The sequence below is a fragment of the Hibiscus syriacus genome, unplaced genomic scaffold, assembly GCF_006381635.1.
Source record: "Hibiscus syriacus cultivar Baekdansim isolate YM2019G1 unplaced genomic scaffold, ASM638163v2 tig00110270_pilon, whole genome shotgun sequence".
Lineage (NCBI taxonomy): Eukaryota > Viridiplantae > Streptophyta > Magnoliopsida > Malvales > Malvaceae > Hibiscus > Hibiscus syriacus.
In genome coordinates, this window is record NW_024062656.1 from 84,200 (window position 1) to 104,336 (window position 20,137).

The 20,137-nt window shown below is 35.5% G+C and overlaps 2 protein-coding genes, 1 long non-coding RNA gene, 1 other non-coding gene and 1 pseudogene across 5 annotated transcripts; 2 read left to right on the plus strand and 3 right to left on the minus strand.

Moving 5' to 3' along the window:
• The first annotated feature begins 3,309 nt into the window (after window positions 1-3,309).
• LOC120115669 (E3 ubiquitin-protein ligase SINAT2-like) lies at window positions 3,310-5,828 on the plus strand. 2 transcript variants are annotated; one of them, XM_039136297.1, is made up of 4 exons: window positions 3,310-3,509; window positions 3,824-4,158; window positions 4,782-5,168; window positions 5,399-5,828. In XM_039136297.1, the coding sequence occupies exons 1-4, from the start codon at window positions 3,464-3,466 to the stop codon at window positions 5,717-5,719; spliced, it is 1,089 nt and encodes a 362-aa protein (XP_038992228.1). In that variant the 5' UTR covers window positions 3,310-3,463; the 3' UTR covers window positions 5,720-5,828. The 2 variants fall into 2 exon arrangements, with proteins under 2 accessions (XP_038992228.1, XP_038992231.1); XM_039136300.1 differs by having other exon boundaries at window positions 3,316-3,509; window positions 3,936-4,158; window positions 5,399-5,825.
• Window positions 5,829-7,447: 1,619 nt separating this feature from the next.
• Window positions 7,448-7,520, minus strand: TRNAF-AAA. Its single transcript has one exon. It is a non-coding gene; the product is annotated as a tRNA-Phe (tRNA).
• A 2,432-nt stretch (window positions 7,521-9,952) lies between these two features.
• On the plus strand, window positions 9,953-10,311 carry LOC120115717. Its single transcript, XR_005515498.1, has 2 exons — window positions 9,953-10,001; window positions 10,105-10,311. It is a non-coding gene; the product is annotated as an uncharacterized LOC120115717 (long non-coding RNA).
• A 3,589-nt stretch (window positions 10,312-13,900) lies between these two features.
• LOC120115655 (peroxidase P7-like) lies at window positions 13,901-15,342 on the minus strand. Its single transcript, XM_039136287.1, has 4 exons — window positions 15,124-15,342; window positions 14,799-14,990; window positions 14,553-14,718; window positions 13,901-14,432 (listed from the first exon to the last, which is right to left on the minus strand). The coding sequence occupies exons 1-4, from the start codon at window positions 15,328-15,330 to the stop codon at window positions 14,044-14,046; spliced, it is 954 nt and encodes a 317-aa protein (XP_038992218.1). The 5' UTR covers window positions 15,331-15,342; the 3' UTR covers window positions 13,901-14,043.
• Window positions 15,343-15,814: 472 nt separating this feature from the next.
• Window positions 15,815-17,224, minus strand: LOC120115661 (annotated as a pseudogene).
• Window positions 17,225-20,137: the final 2,913 nt, after the last annotated feature.

The window sequence follows — 20,137 nt, forward strand, 5'->3', positions numbered from 1 at the left end:
CTTACAAAGTAAATAAGAAACAGGGAGTAGACAAGCTATTATTTTTTAGACTAACCAGTGATTAATTTACAAATTACTAAGATACATGGACTAAAAATGAATATTACAAGAAAAACAAAGGTCCAACTACAAAATATACACTTACACAGAGAACATCAAAGGATTAAAATGAACTGACATAAAAATTATCAGCTAAAATTAGAGATTAAACCATTGTACATAACACAAATCAGTTAGGACTAAAATGAAAGAAATCGCAAATATGGAGAGAATGTTAATAAAATTACTTAAATGTATCCATACCTAAGATAGTGACCAAGACATAAGAATCATAAACCATGAGGCCAGGTTCGAAAATAAGCAAACATAACTCAAAGTATGAAATGGTGACTTAAATGAATACGGGGTGAAACATATGGTTCAAAGAAAGAACTTCACAATTTTATATACTAATAAATATAAAGGACCAAAATATATGCAATGAAAAATTAACAACCAGAAGTCTAAGAGTATAAACAAGCATAATAACTATCTTACAAGGACTAAAATAAAAAACAAATAAATAAAGATCTTGAAACAACAAAATGAAGATTTCATTAAATAACTAAAATGCAAATATTACAACACAGGGACCCTCCTCACGTGATTTACCCATGTACCGACCTGAAAGTTGCCCTAAAGCACCTAAACAACGTTGTTTTGGGTTACTTAAATACCCCATTTTATGATTTTCGGCTAAAACCCTCCCCATTTCTAATTCACAGCCGTTCTCTTCCTCCCCGTTTCCTCTCTACTTCGTATCCTCACTGCCGAGGAAAACAAAACCCAAAAAAATCCCTACTACCGTGACTCGGTGGCCACGGGGAGCACAACCAAACTTAAACAACGAAACCTTTACCTTCGAAACAAAAGGGTTTTGGTCCGGTGAAGCTCGCGGCGGTGATGGCTCGGAAGGTAAGACCTTTCGGTCTTTTTCTCTTTCTCTTTATTTGGTTTTATTTTTTCTTTTTCCTTATTGTTTGGTTCTCACCCAATGCTCTCTGGTTTCTCTTTGCTTTTTTTTTCCTGGCCTTCCGAATCCTCCCTTGCATGCTATTTTTTTTGCTTCATTTATCCTTGATTTTTGGTAGGAATAATGATATCTATGTATAGGGGACAATTTTCCCGATTTATCGGGATTTTAGGTATTATTTTAATGGGTTTTGGATTTGATTTAATTTGTGACTGATTTGGGTGATATTTTGCATTGATTTGTCACTGTAGGGTTTCTATAGAGGACGACAGTGGCGGTGGGATGCTATCGGCGGCGACAAGAGTAAAGTCCAGCTCGAGCGTCTGCTGGGAACTGGGGAGTTGAAGGCGGCGGCTGGTGTTAGGGGATTAGGGTTAAAACCCTAATTTGTTTTAGGGTTTAAAACCCTAATCTGATGGGTTAGTTCAGACTGGGCCTGTGGATTGGTTGGCCTCCTGGTGGGCTTGAGTTGTATTGGGCTTTGGGTCTTTGTACTGGGCCTGGAAACAGAATGTAATATGTAAATAAAATAATAATAATAATGCTAATAATAATAATTAAAATAACGATAATAATAATATATAAAAAAGACCCGGACAAAAACGGGTGTCTACAGTTTCAATTTCAAAACTTTAAATAATGTTAAAAATTATTCAAATACAATTCTAAAATTGTTTGAATATATCAAGTTTTAGATGTCTGGGTAAATTACCCTGAATTTTTGTATTGATCAAGTATTAATAATAGATGTTGCTTTAGTTTAACTCACATTAAATTTTAGGTTTGATTTTAAATAATTATTTCTCTTCTTCTTATATAGCAAATATGATATGTTTTAGTCTAAAATATTTATAAATTTTGAAGAATATTATTTTTATTAAAATTTAATTTTAGTAACTAAATATCTTAACAAAAGTGAAATTCTTATAATCCTTGATCTAAATCAACTCTTAAAATTAAAATGCTTTTGGAAAACTTAAAGGATGCATCGAGTCGTCTCCTACAACTTTCAAATTCTCATATAATTTTATTATTTTAATTGACAATCTATTTTTCATTCTCCTTAAAATTTTATAAATTTATAATCTCAATTTTTTTAAATTTACCCTGCAACATAAATAATGCGTTTGACCACGGGAAAACTTATTGTTTGATCTAATAATGGGCAAGAGTTCACCTTTTGCTTTAATTGAGTGCTTAATGGATAAGATTAATAAGGTGATGTGCGAGTTTATATAAAAAAATTTAAATATTTTGAATTCCTAGGTAATATAAAAAAGATAATATATTTTTTGGTTAAAAAAATAAGATTTCAAACAAAAATTACTCTTCAAATCAAATAAAAAATATTTATAGTTTTTATTTTGTGAGATTTAATATATTTTATTGTTAGAGTGGAAATAAAAGAACAATTAAAAATTTAAAAACTCATTCAATTACTCAAATATTTTTTATTTTCTAAAATTATTAAGTTATTGTTAGAGTAAAAAAAATATTAATTTATTTTCTAAAATTATTAAGTTATTGTTAGGGTAGATATAATATATTTTCTAAAATATTCATAGAGTAAAAAAATTATTGTTATTTTCTAAAATATTAAGTTCAAATATTATAAATATTAAAAATACGAGTATCCATTGGTGAAGAGTTGAGAATTTTAGTAAATCACAAAATTACTCAAATCCTCGTTAACACGTTGTCTTATTACAAACAAGTGGACAATCTATTCATCTCATATCTCATTGAAAAAAAAAATAAGAAGAAGATAATGTCATTATTATAAGTAGGGATTAGCATAGGTTGGGTCGGGTCGGGTTTTTAGTTCACTCGACCTGAGAATAAGGGAGTCTTCATCCGAGATCCGACCTGACTCGATCAAAACAAGGTTTCACCCGACCCGACCCGAATATATGACTTAGAAACTCAATCCGACCCGACCCGAAATAATAAAAAATTATTTTTACTCAATAAAAATATTAACTTAATTGAAAAAAATTATATATAAGGGGAGTTATTATAATTATTCCTAAATATATGAGGTAAAATTATATATTTTTTCGGGTCAGATCGAATATTTTTCACCCTAAACCTCACACGACTCAAATATCACACTTAAAAAAATCGACCCAACCTGAACCAATTTTTTTTAAAAATCCGACCCGATCGAAATCCGTCGGGTTGAGTGCCCATCCCTAATTATAAGCCAACTCATAATTGGGACAACTTATTACAATATTGTCCAATTTCAAGGTGTATATACTTTGATGTATGAATCCAAATCTCTAAAAATTTGACACTTTTGTTATGAATCTTTTCTGGCCTTTCTCCTCACGTTTACCCCATCACTCCCTTTTCCTTTATCCCTTGTCTGCAATTTGATCCAATTATTGCAGTGGGGGACTTACAAAAAAGAAGAAGAAGCTGGATTTAATTCAATATTCCAAATTTCAAATGCAATTGCAATCTGGGTTTTGGCCTGATAAAATATTCCATTTCGGTAAGGATTTATCGATGGATTTGAGCTGTTGAGCTTCGATCTTCGTTAGGGTGTTGTTCTTCTTGATTGGGTTTTTCTTTGATTATCGATTGATCTTCAGTTTTTTTATTTTTGGTTGCATATTTGATCTGGGTTTTGTTTCATTTTAATGTTTTCCTTTCTTGGTAGCTTAGAATAGAAAATTTCCTGGAAAAATAAAAAGGGGGAATTATTCCATATATATATATCGAATGTTTGATCTGCTAGTAAATTTTTAATTTTTGGGTTCTTTCAGTTTTGATTTTGTTTTGTTTCTTTCCAATTTTGGTTGCTAGTTTTAAGTTATGGTCCGACTCGTCCATATTCTTCCCCAGTGCGTAGTTTTGCTGCTATACGAGATCTAACAACGAGTGTTTGTTCTTTGCTGGCATTAACGTTCAATGCTAGAATTATGGCGCCTGGTGGTGGTATCTGCAAAGAGATGATCGAGTCCCCTCTCGCGTTTTCCGATTACGATATGACGACTTCGAGTGCGGAGTTAAGAGGTTCACCTTTAAGAAAAGCTGCAACTGGTTTATGTGGAAATCTGGGATCGTCGTCGACCAACGATGTCCATGAACTACTCGAGTGTCCCGTCTGCGTAAATTTGATGTATCCTCCAATTTACCAGGTAGATTCACGTTACATGCCAAGAATAAAGTATTTGGAAATGCAATGCCTTTGAGATTTATAATTGTTTTTTGGTCAAATTGGTATGCATTCGTATTCGGTATCATGTTTAATGCAAAGTGAAACGAGATATATTTGTGTAAATCAATCAAGATTGAAGAAATTGACATTGCATCTATGCACAAAGCTGGAGATTTTTCCTCCGAAAATCTTTTATGCAGAAGAAACTGGGATTTTAATCTCCATGGAAGTAGTTGAAAATGTGCTAATATTTTTACTGCTATTTGGTTGTGGATATGTAGTGACTATGCTACTTCTTAATCAAACTATTTGGATGACTAAAGCTCTGTTTTTCTGAATCTTCATTTATATTAAAAGTAACCATGTTTGATGTATATTCGGACATGGATGTGGGGATATAAACCTTCCAAGGACTGTTCAAATATATGGATAAACTTCAAGAAAGTTTAATATATCCATGTTGGATGCATAGCTGCATCCGATGTTCACACGAGCCCGAGCAACATTTGCATCTCCTTGATTGCATCAATGCATCACAATCATTACATAAACTTTATACTTCAAAAATCTTCTATTGACAGTTTTTGGTATCTTCTATGTTAGTGTCCCAATGGTCACACTGTATGCTCGAAATGCAAGACTAGAGTTCACAACTGTTGCCCAACTTGCCGCAATGAGCTGGGAAATATAAGGTGTTTGGCTCTGGAGAAAGTAGCCGAGTCGCTGGAACTTCCCTGCAGATACCAGATTCTGGGTTGTCATGATATTTTCCCATACTACAGCAAGCTCAAGCACGAAAAAAACTGCAGGTATCGCCCGTATAATTGCCCGTATGCTGGAGCTGAATGCTCTGTCACTGGTGATATTCCTTCTCTTGTCACACATCTCAAGAATGATCACAAGGTCGACATGCATGACGGGTGTACTTTCAACCATCGATACGTCAAATCCAACCCCCACGAAGTAGAAAATGCCACATGGATGTTAACGGTGAGATCTCTCTTCCTCTCTATGACATTACACAAACTTGCAACATTCCAGAATGCATTTGGGGAATGATTACACAGCAACAGATGTTTAGAATTGCAATTTGAACGAACTCTAAAGTTGGCATTCCTTATTACATCTTCTGCTGATTAATTGAATGAATTATTTCGATCTTATAGTATGTATCAATGCAATTCCATTTGGTTTGATCCATTTATGTGGATCTGGTGCAGGTTTTCAATTGTTTCGGACGACAATTTTGTTTGCACTTTGAGGCTTTTCACATAGGAATGGCTCCGGTTTACATGGCCTTCCTGCGGTTCATGGGTGATGAAGACGAGGCAAGACAATTTAGTTATAGTCTGGAAGTTGGGGGCGGTGGCAGAAAGTTTATGTGGCAAGGGGTGCCTAGAAGCATTCGTGATAGTCATCGGAAAGTTCGTGATAGTCAAGACGGACTTATCATTCAGCGGAACCTGGCACTCTTCTTCTCCGGTGGTGATAGACAGGAACTGAAGCTGAAAGTTGCTGGCCGTATTTGGAAAGAACAGTAAGTTCAGCATTGAAAGCTGAGATATATATATATATATTTGTGGTAGGTTTTTGTGCATCTTTCTGTAAATTTTGTAGATAAAGATATCACTTTGTGAAGGAAACTATGAAGTTTATTTATGATTTTTTATGATATTTCAGCGGAATACGGATTTGAAGGAACTTATAGTTACAACTTACAATGGGACATAATTATAGAAGACAAAAATTCTATAAAAATATTAAACTTCAAAATCATCTTTAGAATAATATTTGTTTTTCAAATGATTTTTCTCGACTAAATTGTATGAGGGATGGGCATTTGACCCGAGCCCGAAGGGTTTTGACCCGATACAATCCTATAGAATTGAGTTTTCTTTTAAAAAAACCGGGTTCGGGCCGGACCATGTTATACGGGAGAAAATGTTGGGTCGGATTAAATCAGGTTTTTTAGTTCAAATTTCGGGTCGGGTGAAATCTCTTAAAATCGGGTTTGGGTTTGGATCGCTTGACGGATGGAGAGTAGTATTTTTTAGGTTAGAATCAGATAGATCAAAAATCCGATCCGATCTATGTCCATCTCTAATTGTATCTGGTTAATTCTAAGATCAAGTAATCAATTGGATAATAAATTTATAAATAGTATAGATACAAATAATTTATAGATCTACTTATATTATTGTCAAATTATATTAATCTTACATATTTTTTAATTGTTTGTTTATACAATTAGTGTTTTTGAAAAATTATTTCATACATAAGAATATAATTATTCTTGTAGTGCAGTTAAAATTTTGAATCAATATGATATTTTTCGTCTGTTGGATTTTGGCAACATCCTAACACAAACCAATCTCAAAATCCAGGGGCCACCACATGCACACATTTCAACCTCATTTCAGTTTCCCTATAAATGCATCTTCTACATAGCAAAAAAGAAGAAAGGTGGAGGCATTTCAGTCTTGGGTTTCACAACACAAGCTCACTGCCATTGGTAACTTTACATATGTTTCCTTTTTGTTTAATGCTTTTTCTCCTTTCATTTGCCTTGACATGCGGGTGTTGCAGGAGCAGTATAGGCATCAGCAATTGGGGCATCACTGGCCTATAATAGTGGCGGAAGAAGTTCACTTAAGCCAAGTGTGAGGCTTATTCATGCTAGGTTCTCTTCTCACCATTTTCTTTCTCAAAACCGAATTAAACTCACCTCAATTTGCTTTGTTTTTAATCATCATTTCTCTGTGTTTGATTTGATTGGATGTAGGATGCACTCACAAGCCTTAACTCTAGCGCTGTTGTCTTGTGCAGCAGCTTACCATTACTATGAAAAGAATGGCAGCAGTTAAGACTATGGTTTTAAATCGCTGTCGCGTTTTCGGTTATTTCGAATTTACCGTGATTGCGGCCATCGCGGGTAACTCGAACAGCGGCGAAACCGTTATATCGCGGCCGAAATCACAGTCGCGGACCGTTTTTTAAAACCCTGGTCAAGACAGGATCACCTCCAATGCCTAGAACAGTCATACCTCATAATTATGTAACATTGAAATCTTTTTTTTTATGGATTAATGGGTTGATGATGATGATGATGAAAATGTTGGAATTAATGACATTTCAAATCTATCAGTTATACTTGAACAAGTGTGTTAAGCTGCTGCAATCTACAAAACATTAAACATAAACCACTCGTTGCAATCACATATCAGGAGAAACCCAAAAAAATCAACAAATGAGAAAAATGAAAAACATTATGCGATGAACGTGGATTGAACACATGACCTTCAGATCTTTCGTCTGACGCTCTCCCAACTGAGCTATCCTCGCAATTGCTTAAATAATTATTAACTATATTGAGAAAATAACTTCAGTGATCAAAAATACCTTATAATATACGATTTTAACTAACTTTTTTTGAATTTGCCAAAATGACCAACTAAATTGCAATGCGATCGATAATTCGCAACGCGATCTCCGGTATCGCAAATCAGTTTTCATATTCGCATTGCGATAGTCCAAGTTCGCATTGCGATTTACATATTCGCATTGCGATAGTCCAAAATCGCAATGCGGACCACGACCACGACCCGACCCGAGACGGATGGCGGCGACGGCGGCGCGCGAGAGTTCCCCTTGTTCTCTATCACTCAACAAGGAAGTGAGAAAGCCAAACCTTAAATACCATTCACAATAGTATTTCTAATACTATGTGAGATTGAGCATTACCAACACTTGTTTACTTATGGGCTTTGTTTAGATAAGAATACAAGAAGAAAGGAACTTTCTATTTTTTTGGGTAAAATACACATTTAGTCCCTAATCTATTAATTTTGATCTATTTAGTACCTAAATTTTCATTATTTTAAAAAAATATCTAAATTTCATATTAATTGTTTTTATATTAATCTAAATCTAAATCTGATATTCGATATGATTTATTATAAATCCAGATTAAACTCAAATTGCTTTGGTTGTTTATAAGACCTTATATTACTACGCTACGAACAAGTAAGGACTTTGTGGCCCAATGGATATGATATGACGCTGGTCTACGGAACCAGAAATTCTGGGTTTGATCCCCAGCAGAGTCGCTAGCTCTTTTTTTTCTTCTTGGAATCCTGGCATTTGATTTTGACGATGAGTGCTCACTCATTTATCGTTTAAGATATGGTTGTCAGTTTTAACATGAGTGAGAAATTGAGAGAATAATGTCGACTGATGAAATACCCAAAACCCCAAACCCTTGAATGTACCGATGAAAATACCCAAAACAATCTGATTCATTTCCGACTATGAAAAGAAGGAACTTTGGGTCTGTTGTTGTTCACAATAGTTTTAAATTTGCAGTATGGTTGGTGTTTCGGCCACTGCTATGGTTTTCTATCATAGCTTTTAATAGAATTTACCTTTTTATAGTATTTAATTAGAAAATAAGTGACCAAACTATACCACTTTTTTCAAATAGGTGTTCAATTTTTTTTCGATTCATTCAGGTACCTAACGTTACAAATGTTATCATTTTAGATGTCTCGATCATAACATTCGTTAAATTCTACTGTTAAAGGACACATGCCACGTTATAATAATTTTAAAAATTAAAACTATATTTAAAAAACTCAAAACTTCGAAAATCCTGATTTCAACCCCTAAACCCACCCTGATCGCCACCCTTTTTTATCGACAAACCTCCACTTGACGATCGATAACCCCATGAAAAGCCACCGAAAGAGGAGTCAATCGATGATCGTTTGATGTGTGTACCCTGAAGAACCCAACGCTATAAATCGTAACTCCACACAATTTCGACGGTTAATCGACGACAAGGATGATGGCGTATGATTAGGAAGATAGGAAGGACGGCGGGAGCAACGACGGTGGTCGTGGCAAGGATGACGTTGATGGGTTAGGGTTAGGAATTTAGAATTTTTAGAGATTTGGGACTTTTTGTAATTTAAGAGAAATTAAGGTTTTTTTAAAATAAATATAATATTTTTTTAATTTTTTAAAAAATAAAATTTCCAAAATTATCAGAACGCGACATGTGTCACTTAACTGAGAAATTTAACGATCGTTACGACCCAGACACCTAAAATTGTAACGTTTGTAACGTCAGACACCTGAATGAATTGAAAAAAAGTTTAGACACCTATTTGAGAAAAGCGGTATAGTTTTGGTACTTATTTTCTAATTAAGCCTTTTTAAATGATCATGCGTTACTTTTTGCCAAACAAAATTGAATTAAAACTTTTGAATTTTTATTTAGGTTACTTGCCTACACCCTAACCGGGTAAATTTAGGAAAATAGTATTTTTTAAGGAAAATGTAGATTATATGAAATTATTTAGGGATTTTATGGTAAAGTGAACTATAAACTTATCCAATGTTAAGAAATAAAGTGAAAACCTTAAACTCTAAACCCTAAAATTTAATTGATAGTGAGCAAAGAGCCAACGACGATGTAAAAGATGATCTAGGGATGACAATAGTGGAAGCAATTTGAGTTTGTTTTTGTCAATAATAGTTTTGAATTTATAGTGTGCTTGTTGATGAAGAGAATAATCGCCGAGGAAGCCGTCATAACCAACCATTGGAATACATATGTTTATTTATTTATTATTATTATTTAGCTCAACTTTACATCTGTTTCCTTTTTTGTTTAATGCTTTTTCTCCTTTCATTTGTCTCGACATGCGGGTGTTGCAGGAGCAGTAAGGGCATCAGCAATTGGGGGGGGGGGGGGGCATCACTGGCTTATAATAGTTGGGGAAGAAGCTCTCTTAAGCCAAGTCCGAGGCTTATTCATGCTAGGTTCTCTTCTCACCATGTTCTTTCTCAAAACCAAATTAAACTCACCTCAATTTGCTTTGTTTTTAATCAACATTTTCTGTGTGTTTGATTTGATTGGATGTAGGATGCACTCGCAAGCCTTAACTCTAGCGGTGTTGTCTGGTGCAGCAGCTTACCATTACTATGAAAAGAATGCTAGCACTCAAGACAGGATCACCACCAATGCCTAGAACAGATTCATACCTCATTATTATGTTAATTATGTAACATTGGAATCTCTTTTTTTATGGATTAGTGGTTGATGATGATGAAAATATTAGAATTAATGATATATCAGATCTATCAGTTATAGTCCCTGCTTAGTTTCTTTCATGTTCCCCTACTCATGTTCTTTAATAATGGATGCAAGCTGAGAAAAATAATGAAAAGAGAGAAAATGAGTGCTTTGAGATGACAGAAACTCTCTTTAAAGCATTGACGATGAAAAAAATATGGAACAGGAACTTAACTCGAAAAAGAGCAGTAAAAGATGTTTGTCCAAACTAGGAAGGTCAAACTGCCAAAAATGCAACTCAGTCCAGACCATTAACAGATTCTTGAACAAGTGTGTTAAGCTGCTGCAATCTACCAAACATCAAACATAAACCATCTTCTGGTTTGCGATGAACGTGGATTGAACACGCGACCTTCAGATCTTCAGTCTGACGTTCTCTCAATTGAGCTATTCTCGCAAATACTTTACAAATTGAATAAGCAGTTATTAAATCTTTAATTTATGCTTCTCATGACTGGGGATTTAGAAGAATACTGTCGACTGATGAAATACCTAAAATCCATTTTCCCTGTAAGAATGTACCGATGAAAATACCCAAATCAAGTTTCACAAACTAATTCAGTTCTGATTATCAGGGAATGGAGTAGAAGAAGAAGAAATGGTGATGATGAAAGACGATATAGGGATGGAAAGAAATTTGGGTTTATTGTTTTTGGCAATAGTTTTGAAATTGCATTATGCTTGGTGTTGGGAGAATGGTGTTTCGCAACACTACTATGATGAAGTCAATGATCGCCGCCGCCACTGCCGCCGCCATTGGAATACATATGGGTTTTGTTTAAATAATAATACAAGATGTAAGGAACCTTTTATATATTTTTGAGTAATCTACACTTTTAGTATCTAAATTATCAATTTTAATCTACTTGTTACCTAAATTTTCATTATTTTAAAAGCATATCTAAAAATTGTTAGCAAAATTAAAAGTGTATTCGGATAGTTATTAGTGTCATGGTATATTAGTCATGATGCCATTAAATGGTATTTTAATGTTGTAAGTAGCCATTCACAATTAAAATACAAGATGGGAATGATTTTCAGCATTCACTCTCAACATGGTATTTCCATGTGAGAAAAGATTATATCTTTATGCTCAAATTCGTCTGGTATAGACTTATATTACATAACTGATTGTGTTGTCTTCTAAAGGCTTCATATATTTCTGTTACCTACCATAATTGAGTCTTGAAGGAAATGGTAGGTGATGAGTGTGAAATACTATTGTTCCCTTTTAAAACGGTTTTGCTTTAGAACCCCAAGCATTCCTTGTGTTTGTATTTCTAAGTCAAGTTTCTTTCAGTTTTAGCAGTCAGAAAATGACTTGAAAACAATATTTGGAACATAAAAGTTTAAGGCCTTTGTGTCATTGTATCTTGTGATAGTATTGTCATATCAAAGCATTGAAAATTAAGGTCGTGTATTCTGATAATTAATCTTTACTCTTGTTCATATTCTTCTTCTTAGATCTCTATTGCTTAATGTTTGTTTAGATGTATCTTAATTTGTATTGAATGCATAATTATGCTATTGACCTTTGGAAGTTTTTGGCCTTTGTTAAGACAATTTATTTAAAAGCCCTTTATCAGTTGTATTTGGCGCATATATAGACACAAGTGTGATGGTATTGGACCTTCAAGGATTCTCCAAATATATGAAAAAAACAGAGAAAAATTCATCGTGCTTTGTCGGATACATACATATTTTTGATACTCACATCTGAGTTTGAGTAAATGATGCATATATGTACAATGTTTTTCCCTTGTAACAATTGCTTCCCTTGGTGTGAAACTGAGAATTTTAGGATACGATAAATGATTGTTCTTTTTCCTTTTTAGTTCCTAGCATTTTACTCCACAAGGGGTGGAAAAGAAGAAATAATACAGATAAAATGCTGCATCGATGGAGTATTTCCCTTTTAACTTCATGGAATCATTTTAACTCCAAAGTTATACATTTTCTGTAGTTGAATCATTAACATTTTTTTGGCATTTGTTACATTTTTAATATTATTTTTTATAATATATTGATGTTTGCTTAAAGTATTCAGCATGAAAACCGGACGAATATACGTGGGAAGGAAAAGAGCAATAACATGCAACTCTTTTGTCATCTGCAATTGCTTTTTTGCTTACGTTATTAGCATTAGTTGCTGCTTACAACTTTTTGATGTTTGCTTTTGCATCAAGTCATATTGTGCTTTTTGTCTCTTTGAAGCTTGTTTTCTTCCATAACCATATGAATCCTTGAAGATAATCTGGTTACATATCTTTTAAGCCGGGGTTTAATACTTTGGTTAAGTCACCACAGAAGCAATGCCAAAAGAGGGCTGAGGTATATGCTTCCAAGCATGACTTGCCCCACGATTTCATTTAGTAAAGCTACGTAACTCGAACTCTATTCTGAGTCTCAGAAATGAGTGTGTTGGGCAAGGATATGTTCAATTTTTTAACTAGGGTTTTCATGTATTTGGAGAGTCCTTATAGGATCATATTTCTATACCCATGTTCAAATATTAAGAGTCGGAGTAAAATAAAAGCAGAGAGCTTATTTTGCAGAGGTTGATGCATTTGAACTAGAAGAGGTGGCATTAGCTGATGAGTTGGATTAGATTGAAGAGTATATTACTGCATCATTTAGGATAATGTAATTAAGATTCTCTGACCCTGCAATATTATCTAGAGATACTCAGAGTTTGAGTATCGGATACGAATATGTTTCTAACATGGGCATGTTTAATATTTTCTAAGGTCATACCTCATGGCCATACACATGTATCGATACGTATCTGATACGAATGTCTTCCCCATTGTAAATATATAGATACTGACAGATTTCGCTGTAATATCAGATGCTCGAAAGTCTTCCCCAACGTAGTCTAGCACTGTGTGCATCCAGTTATAGCTAGTTAAGTAGTTGACTGATAGATTTTCTGTGTCCATCCAAGTTTTTGCTGTTGTACACCAATAATGCAGGCTAGGCTTATGTTACTCGGATCAAGTTTGAAGCAACAAGGGGTACGCAGCAGTCCGGTTGTGCGAATCATCCATGTTTGAATTGTTGTCGTCGTCGTGTTGTTGTAGTCATGTAGTTTATTTTGAATATGACTGGTGGATGGAGGCTAGTGAAAGAAACTCTTTACCCTGGAAGGCTAAATGAGCCTCTAGATGGATTCATTTCTTTTTTCCCCCCCAATATAATAATAGTAAAGTAGCATTGGCATGTGATTGAGCACATATTAAGCAATCATTAATTATTAGAATATTTATCTGATTTCTTTTTCAACTTCCATAAGAAAAAGAAGAAATTAGTGTCTTTTGCTAATCTAATCTTCTTTTTCAACAGGCTATGGTTAAAGTTGATCATTCATTTTTGGCCAGAAAATCCAACAGTCTGGTATATTAATGAAAACTATACCTTTTAGAATAGCCATGTTTAATATTTGTGTTCGATAACTTCGTATTAGAATACTCGAATTCGTTAAGTTCGATTACTTGAGATGTTAGAACTCGAACTCGACGATGATTAAGATGAATTCTCTCCCTTTGTTTCAAGTCGAATTTGAGAAACTTGAAGAGCACAAATGTCCCATTTATTAAACATACAAATTTATTCAACATACAAACATTCACACAAGTGGAAAACATGGACAGTTTTAAATTGTACAAACAGCTCAATCAGTCATCTCAAACTGGCTTTTTTTACTTTCTTGCAGGAATGAAAACATGCTCTTCAATTTGCTTTCCGACAGTTGATTCTGATTTCCCCAGAATTTCCTGTAAGAGGTTTAATGTTTCCCATCTTGATCATAGACTTGGCAAATTCCTTGAAAAATAATTTAGTGTTGGCAGCATATCTTTTAACCAAATCATCAGTTGATGAATTCCCATTGAAGAGTTCTTGATCTGAATGGAGCAGACCCTTCTTGTCCAACAAATTTCCGTAATACAGACTATCGAAACGAATCGGTGTTTGACGATCGAGAGGGGCGAGCACATTTTCGTTTCCGCTTCTCGGGCAAATCTGTCGCAACGAGTTGGCGAAGGAGGGGTCTATGTCTGAATCATTGTAAATGTGTGACCGGAACGATGTGCATCGGGCAAGGCCAATGGTGTGCGAACCTGTGAATCCAAATCGAACCATGGTAATTCGATGTTAAAGTGTACTTGTTTGTAGGATAATCAGGATTTTAAATAGTGACCGCAATGAAATATCGGATTTCTTCGAGACATTTGGATTACCGGAAAGTATTACAAGGTCTTTTATTGAGAGACCCTGAGCTGAGAAGCTTGAAATAAGAGCACTTAGATTAAAGGTTGGTTGTGGAATGCTGCTGTTTGCTGCACTTTGGCTAGCGGTGGTCGAATCCCTTCTTCCCAAGCGTACCTTCCATGACGGACCCCCTAACTACAAATTCGAAAAAAATTATCAGTCCATAACATTGTTAATGCAAAGATTGTCGTCCAGCTTTCGCTTAGTGTACTAACCTGAACAACCGAATCACGAGCTGCAATGGCTAGAATATCAGCGCAGGATACAACTCTAGGACATGCTTTCTCCAGTTGAGCTTTGATGTTGTCGACGACAATGAACCCTCTCGCCGAGTTATTGTTTGGAGCCGCGGTTTTCTCACCTATGAAAGTCGAGTTATCGTCCAAAAGAATAGATCCATCACATCCCTATTCACCACAAGGATCCACATAAACTTAAATCAACGAAAATATCGAACACTATGTTACTGAGACTTGTCCAAAAACACATTCAACACGACTGTTCAAGACAGTATTTCTAGAAAAAAAAACGAACACTCACATTAACGAAACAGTCGTGAAAATGTAATCTCAGCAATGAAGCTCCAACGCGTGTTTCGTTCTTTATAGCAGCGGCAACTTCAGCCTCAACAATAGATAAAGCTTGTGGGCAGGTGGATGAGTAATAACCAGGGGAGAGTTGGCCTTTGGCCTGAAATGAACAAACAGCAGTAACCAAGATAAGAAACAGTGGACGAAAACAAGCCATGAAAACACTTTGTCGAACCGAATACAGAATGTAATTTGTTGCCTATCATATTGGAAACAAAATGATACCCTTTTTATATTGTGTAAAAGCGTTAATTTGATTGATTATCACAAAGGAAATGGCAAACGTGTAAGGTTTAAACCAAGGTAACGTAGGTTGCCAAGTAACTTTTATCAGCTGCCTTTAGTTTGTTGCTATGTTTATTTCTTGCAGGATCTTCTGATGAACGCTTGAGGTTCCTTTAGCCTCCAATGCTTCCTTTGAGTAAACAAAATCTAATTCGGTCCCGAGATTTTGTTTAACGAATGCCATCGTAATCGATTACTGCGATTCGACAGAAATTTATCGAAATTTAGTGGTGATCATAATCATAGTCATATAATTGCAGGCATATCTTTAATCAATCAAGCTGTTTCAGATAAAAGGTAGCATTCTCTATTAGTTTAGCCTATAATCCTCTTACAAGCACCATAATTTGCAGTTTTTTATTACATTTTGTTGTTTCATCAGGTATTTTCAATTGGCTTTCCTGCAATCGATCCTAATTTCCCCAGAATTTCCAGTGAGAGGCTTGATGTTCCCCATCTTGATCATGGATTTGGAGAACTGTTTGAAGAACCTTGAAGAATCTGCAGCATAGTTTTTGACTAAGGAATTGGTTGAAGCGCCGTTGACAAGCTCTTGATCAGAATGGAGGAGACCTTTGTTCTTCAACAAGTTCTGAAAGTAGAAATTGTCGAAAGAAGTTGGTGTCCATAAGTCGAGGGATCGATGAACGTTATCTTTCCCTGTTTTCCGGCATCTGTGTTGCAGGGACTTGGCAAACAAGGGATTTATGTTGGAGTCGTCGTAGATGCGTGCCCGAAACGATGTGCACCTTGCTAGGCCAATAGTATGTGCACCTGCATACAAAATTCTTATAAATACTCTTGTTTGAGATGGGCACCGAGACATATGACCCTAAACGTACATGAAAAAGACGTACCGGAAGTCTTAGTAACATAGTTGGAAATGATGGAATTCGACGAGTTTGAGTTTACCTGAAAGTGCAACCAAGTCTTTCAACGAGAGTCCTTGAGCACGAAAGCCAAACACGAGAGCACTTATGTTGAAATTGGGTGCAGGAATGAGCCTTCTTGCAGCATTTTTGCTAGCAGTGGTCCGAGTCCCTTCGCCCTAACTTAACTTTCCATGATGGACCCCCTAACTTCAAATTGTGGTCATAGACATTTTTTCAGTCACATTGCGGTCAACGGCTATAACATCTACTTAATTGTGGACTTACCACGACAGTCGAGTCACGAGCAGCAATGGCCAGAATATCGGCGCAGGAAACGACTCCGGGGCAAGCTTTCTCGAGTTTAGCTTTAATGTCGTCAACCACATCAAATCCCCTAGCCGAGTTCTTGTTCGGAGCTGCGGTTTTTCTCCAGTGAACGTCGAATTATCGTCCAACAATATCGATCCGTCACACCCCTGTAGGATTTTCCAAAGATCAAACAGCTTGAAGACTGAATCCGGTGCATCAAAAAAACAACATTATGAAACAACAATGGTCACATTAACAAAGCAGTCATGGAAATGCAAGCGGAGCAAAGATGCCCCAATGCGCGGTTCCTGCTTTACGGTGGCTTCGACTCGAGCTCCGACGATGGAGAGTGCTTCAGGACAAGTCGATTTGTAGTACTTGGGAGAGAGCTTGCTTCCATGGCTGCCAACAACAGATGCACGAGAGACAACAAAGATGAGTAGAAGTAACAAGGAAGAAGCTTTAGCCATGGGAATTCTTATGAAATCTTGAAGAAAAATGGTGCTTTTGGGTTCCGAAAACTACGCAAAGTGGAATATACAGTACCCTTTTGAGCCTAATATCGGCTCAATTTGTTCATATATTTAGAAATCTGCCATTGGTGTTTAACGAGAAAGTGAGAAATTATACGTTGTTTAATCACACAATAGTCTTAGAGTTAACCCTTGAAGTAATGGCAATTTTTTTCTCATAATCTATGTTTAGCAAACTCATCAAAATGACATTTTTTTACATTGTTCTTCAACATCATTTCCATCTTATAAAATGATTATTTGATCATCTTTGATACATGTTTAATATTTTGATAACATCAAATTTATCTGCTACATGTATTAGCTTGTAGCTACGGCCTAGTAAAATACCTAAAATCCCTAAATCTTATTCAGATTATAGTGTTCAATTCAATTTTTTTGGGGGTCTGGTTCATTGATAAATGAGAGCTTCAAAGAAATCTGTCACATGGAGAGGAAAAAGAGCAGTCTGGTGGCCCTTTGGATTGGAGAAAACTATCGAAGACAATAATTCAAATTAATGACGAGACGGTAGATAAAAAGAATACTATAAAAATAATAATTAAAATTCATACCACACATCATCCATCTATTCATTTTCTTAACCAACGTAATAATTCAAATTTAAAATAATCGCAAAATTAAACATCTACCTTAAAAGACCCCAAATTTAAAATAGATGTAATTTAAATATTTGTTTATTAGTTAAGTCAGTTCAATCTAGATAATAATTTTGAAGTTACAAATAAAATCACAGTACTGTAATATTTATATGATTTCGATTAGAATCAACAGTGCAAAACATAAATAAAATTACAATACTCATTAATGTTGGGAAATAAAACGAGTAACAAGTAATTTCCCTATAACCAAATTAGTGAGAATGCGAAATAAAAGCGGAAAAATAATACCCGAAATTGATAACGGAGTTCAGCTAATTTGCTTACGTCTCCAGACTGCTGCAGATCTTTTACTAAGAGAGAAAATTTACAGGTGTTTACAAAACACTCACTACTCACAAGAAAGCTCTCTAGTATTGGGAGAAAGAAATGATTTTTGGGATGATTTTGAAGCTAAATGAGCTAGGGTATTTATAGTTGAAGCTAAATGAGCTAGGGTATTTATAGTTGAAGCTTAAGGACTTAATCTTGTAAATACCCTAAAGTCTAGTGACTAATTATGATTATCCCATTACAATATTTCAACAAACATCTATCAAACTTTGAAAAACCATTTTTCAAAGAAACATTTACCAAACTTTGAAAACCATTTTCAAAGAAACATTTACTAAACTTTGAAAACTATTTTTTCAAAGTTGGTTGCCAAACTTTGAACTTTTAACAATCTCCTACTTGAAGACTGATTTTAATCTGTATTCACACCTCGATCAATGCAGTAGCTTTTCTAGTCTTGTTACTCTAGCATGCCAACTGAAGTTGAACACAACTTCAGTTTGTCTATAGTCACCGTCTTTGTCAACATGTCTGTCAGATTTTGATCTCCACTAATCTTTTCAAGCTTCAAAATCCCATCTTCCAGAAGAGATCGGATAAAATGGTATCTCAATTGTATGTGCTTCGTCCTAGAATGAAAAGATGGATTCTTTGCTAGATGGATAGCACTTTGACTGTCGCAATACAAGACATTGTTTTCTTGTTTCTTGCCTAACTCTTCTAAGAAACTTTAGAGCCAAACCATCTCCTTGCTGGCTTCCGTAACAGCGACATATTCTGCTTCAGTTGTGGAGAGAGCAACTATCTTCTGTAGTTGAGAAACCCAACTCACTGTGGTTCCTCCTAGAGTATAGACATACCCTGTAGTGTTCCTTCTGATGTCAACATTTCCGCCTAAGTCAGCATCTACATAGCCTGTCAGTATCGTATCTCCACCTTTGAAACAAAGTGCTTTGTTTGTGGTACCCCGCAGATATCTGAGGATCCATTTGACTGCTTCCCAGTGTACCTTGCTCGGATTATTCATGTACATGCTAACAGCTCCCACTGCTTGAGCAATATCTGGTCTGGTACAAACCATGGCATACGTCAGATTTCCAATTACTGAGGCATACAGCACCTTCACCATGTGTGTACATTCTTCCTCCGTCTTTGGTGACTGTTCTTTGGAGAGTCTGAAATGAACACCTAAATGTGTACTTACTGGTTTAGTATCTTGCATGTTGAACCTGGAGAGTACTTTGTTGATGTACTCAGCCTGTGATAATATCAAAGTCCCCGACTTTGTGTCTCTCTTGATCCTCATCCCAAGAATCTGCTTTGCAGCGCCCAAATCCTTCATAGCAAACTGCTTCAACAATTTTTGCTTCAAGTTTATAATCTCTTGCATGTCTGAGCCTGCAACGAGCATGTCATCAACGTACAACAATAAAATAATGAAGCTATTGTCGAACCTCTTGATGTAGCAACAATGATCTGTTTGGCATATGGTAAAACCATTGCTACCCATGAAGCTATCGAACTTCTTGTACAACTGTCTAGGAGCTTGTTTTAAACCATACAAGCTCTTCTTCAACCTGCATACCAGGCTTTTTTTGCCTGCCTCTATGAAGCCTTATGGCTACCTCATATAGATTTCTTCCTCCAAATCACCATGAAGAAAAGATGTCTTCACATCTAACTGCTCAAGATGTAAATTCTCTACAGCTACAATTTTCAACACCAGTTTAATTGTAGATAGCTTCACGACTGGAGAGAAAATTTCATTGTAGTCAAAACCTTCTTTTTGCTGAAAGCCTTTGACAACCAATCTTGCTTTGTAGCGTTTGCTCCCATCATGCTCTTCTTTGATCCTGTAAATCCACTTGTTACGGAGTGCTTTCTTGCCTGGTGGTAATTCAGCTAATTTCCAAGTCTGATTTGACATAAGTGAGTCCATCTCATCTTTCATGGAAGACTCCCACTTGACTGAATCCTCCAGCTGCATTGCTTCATCGTAGCACTCTTGTTCACCATTTTCAGTCAGTAACAAG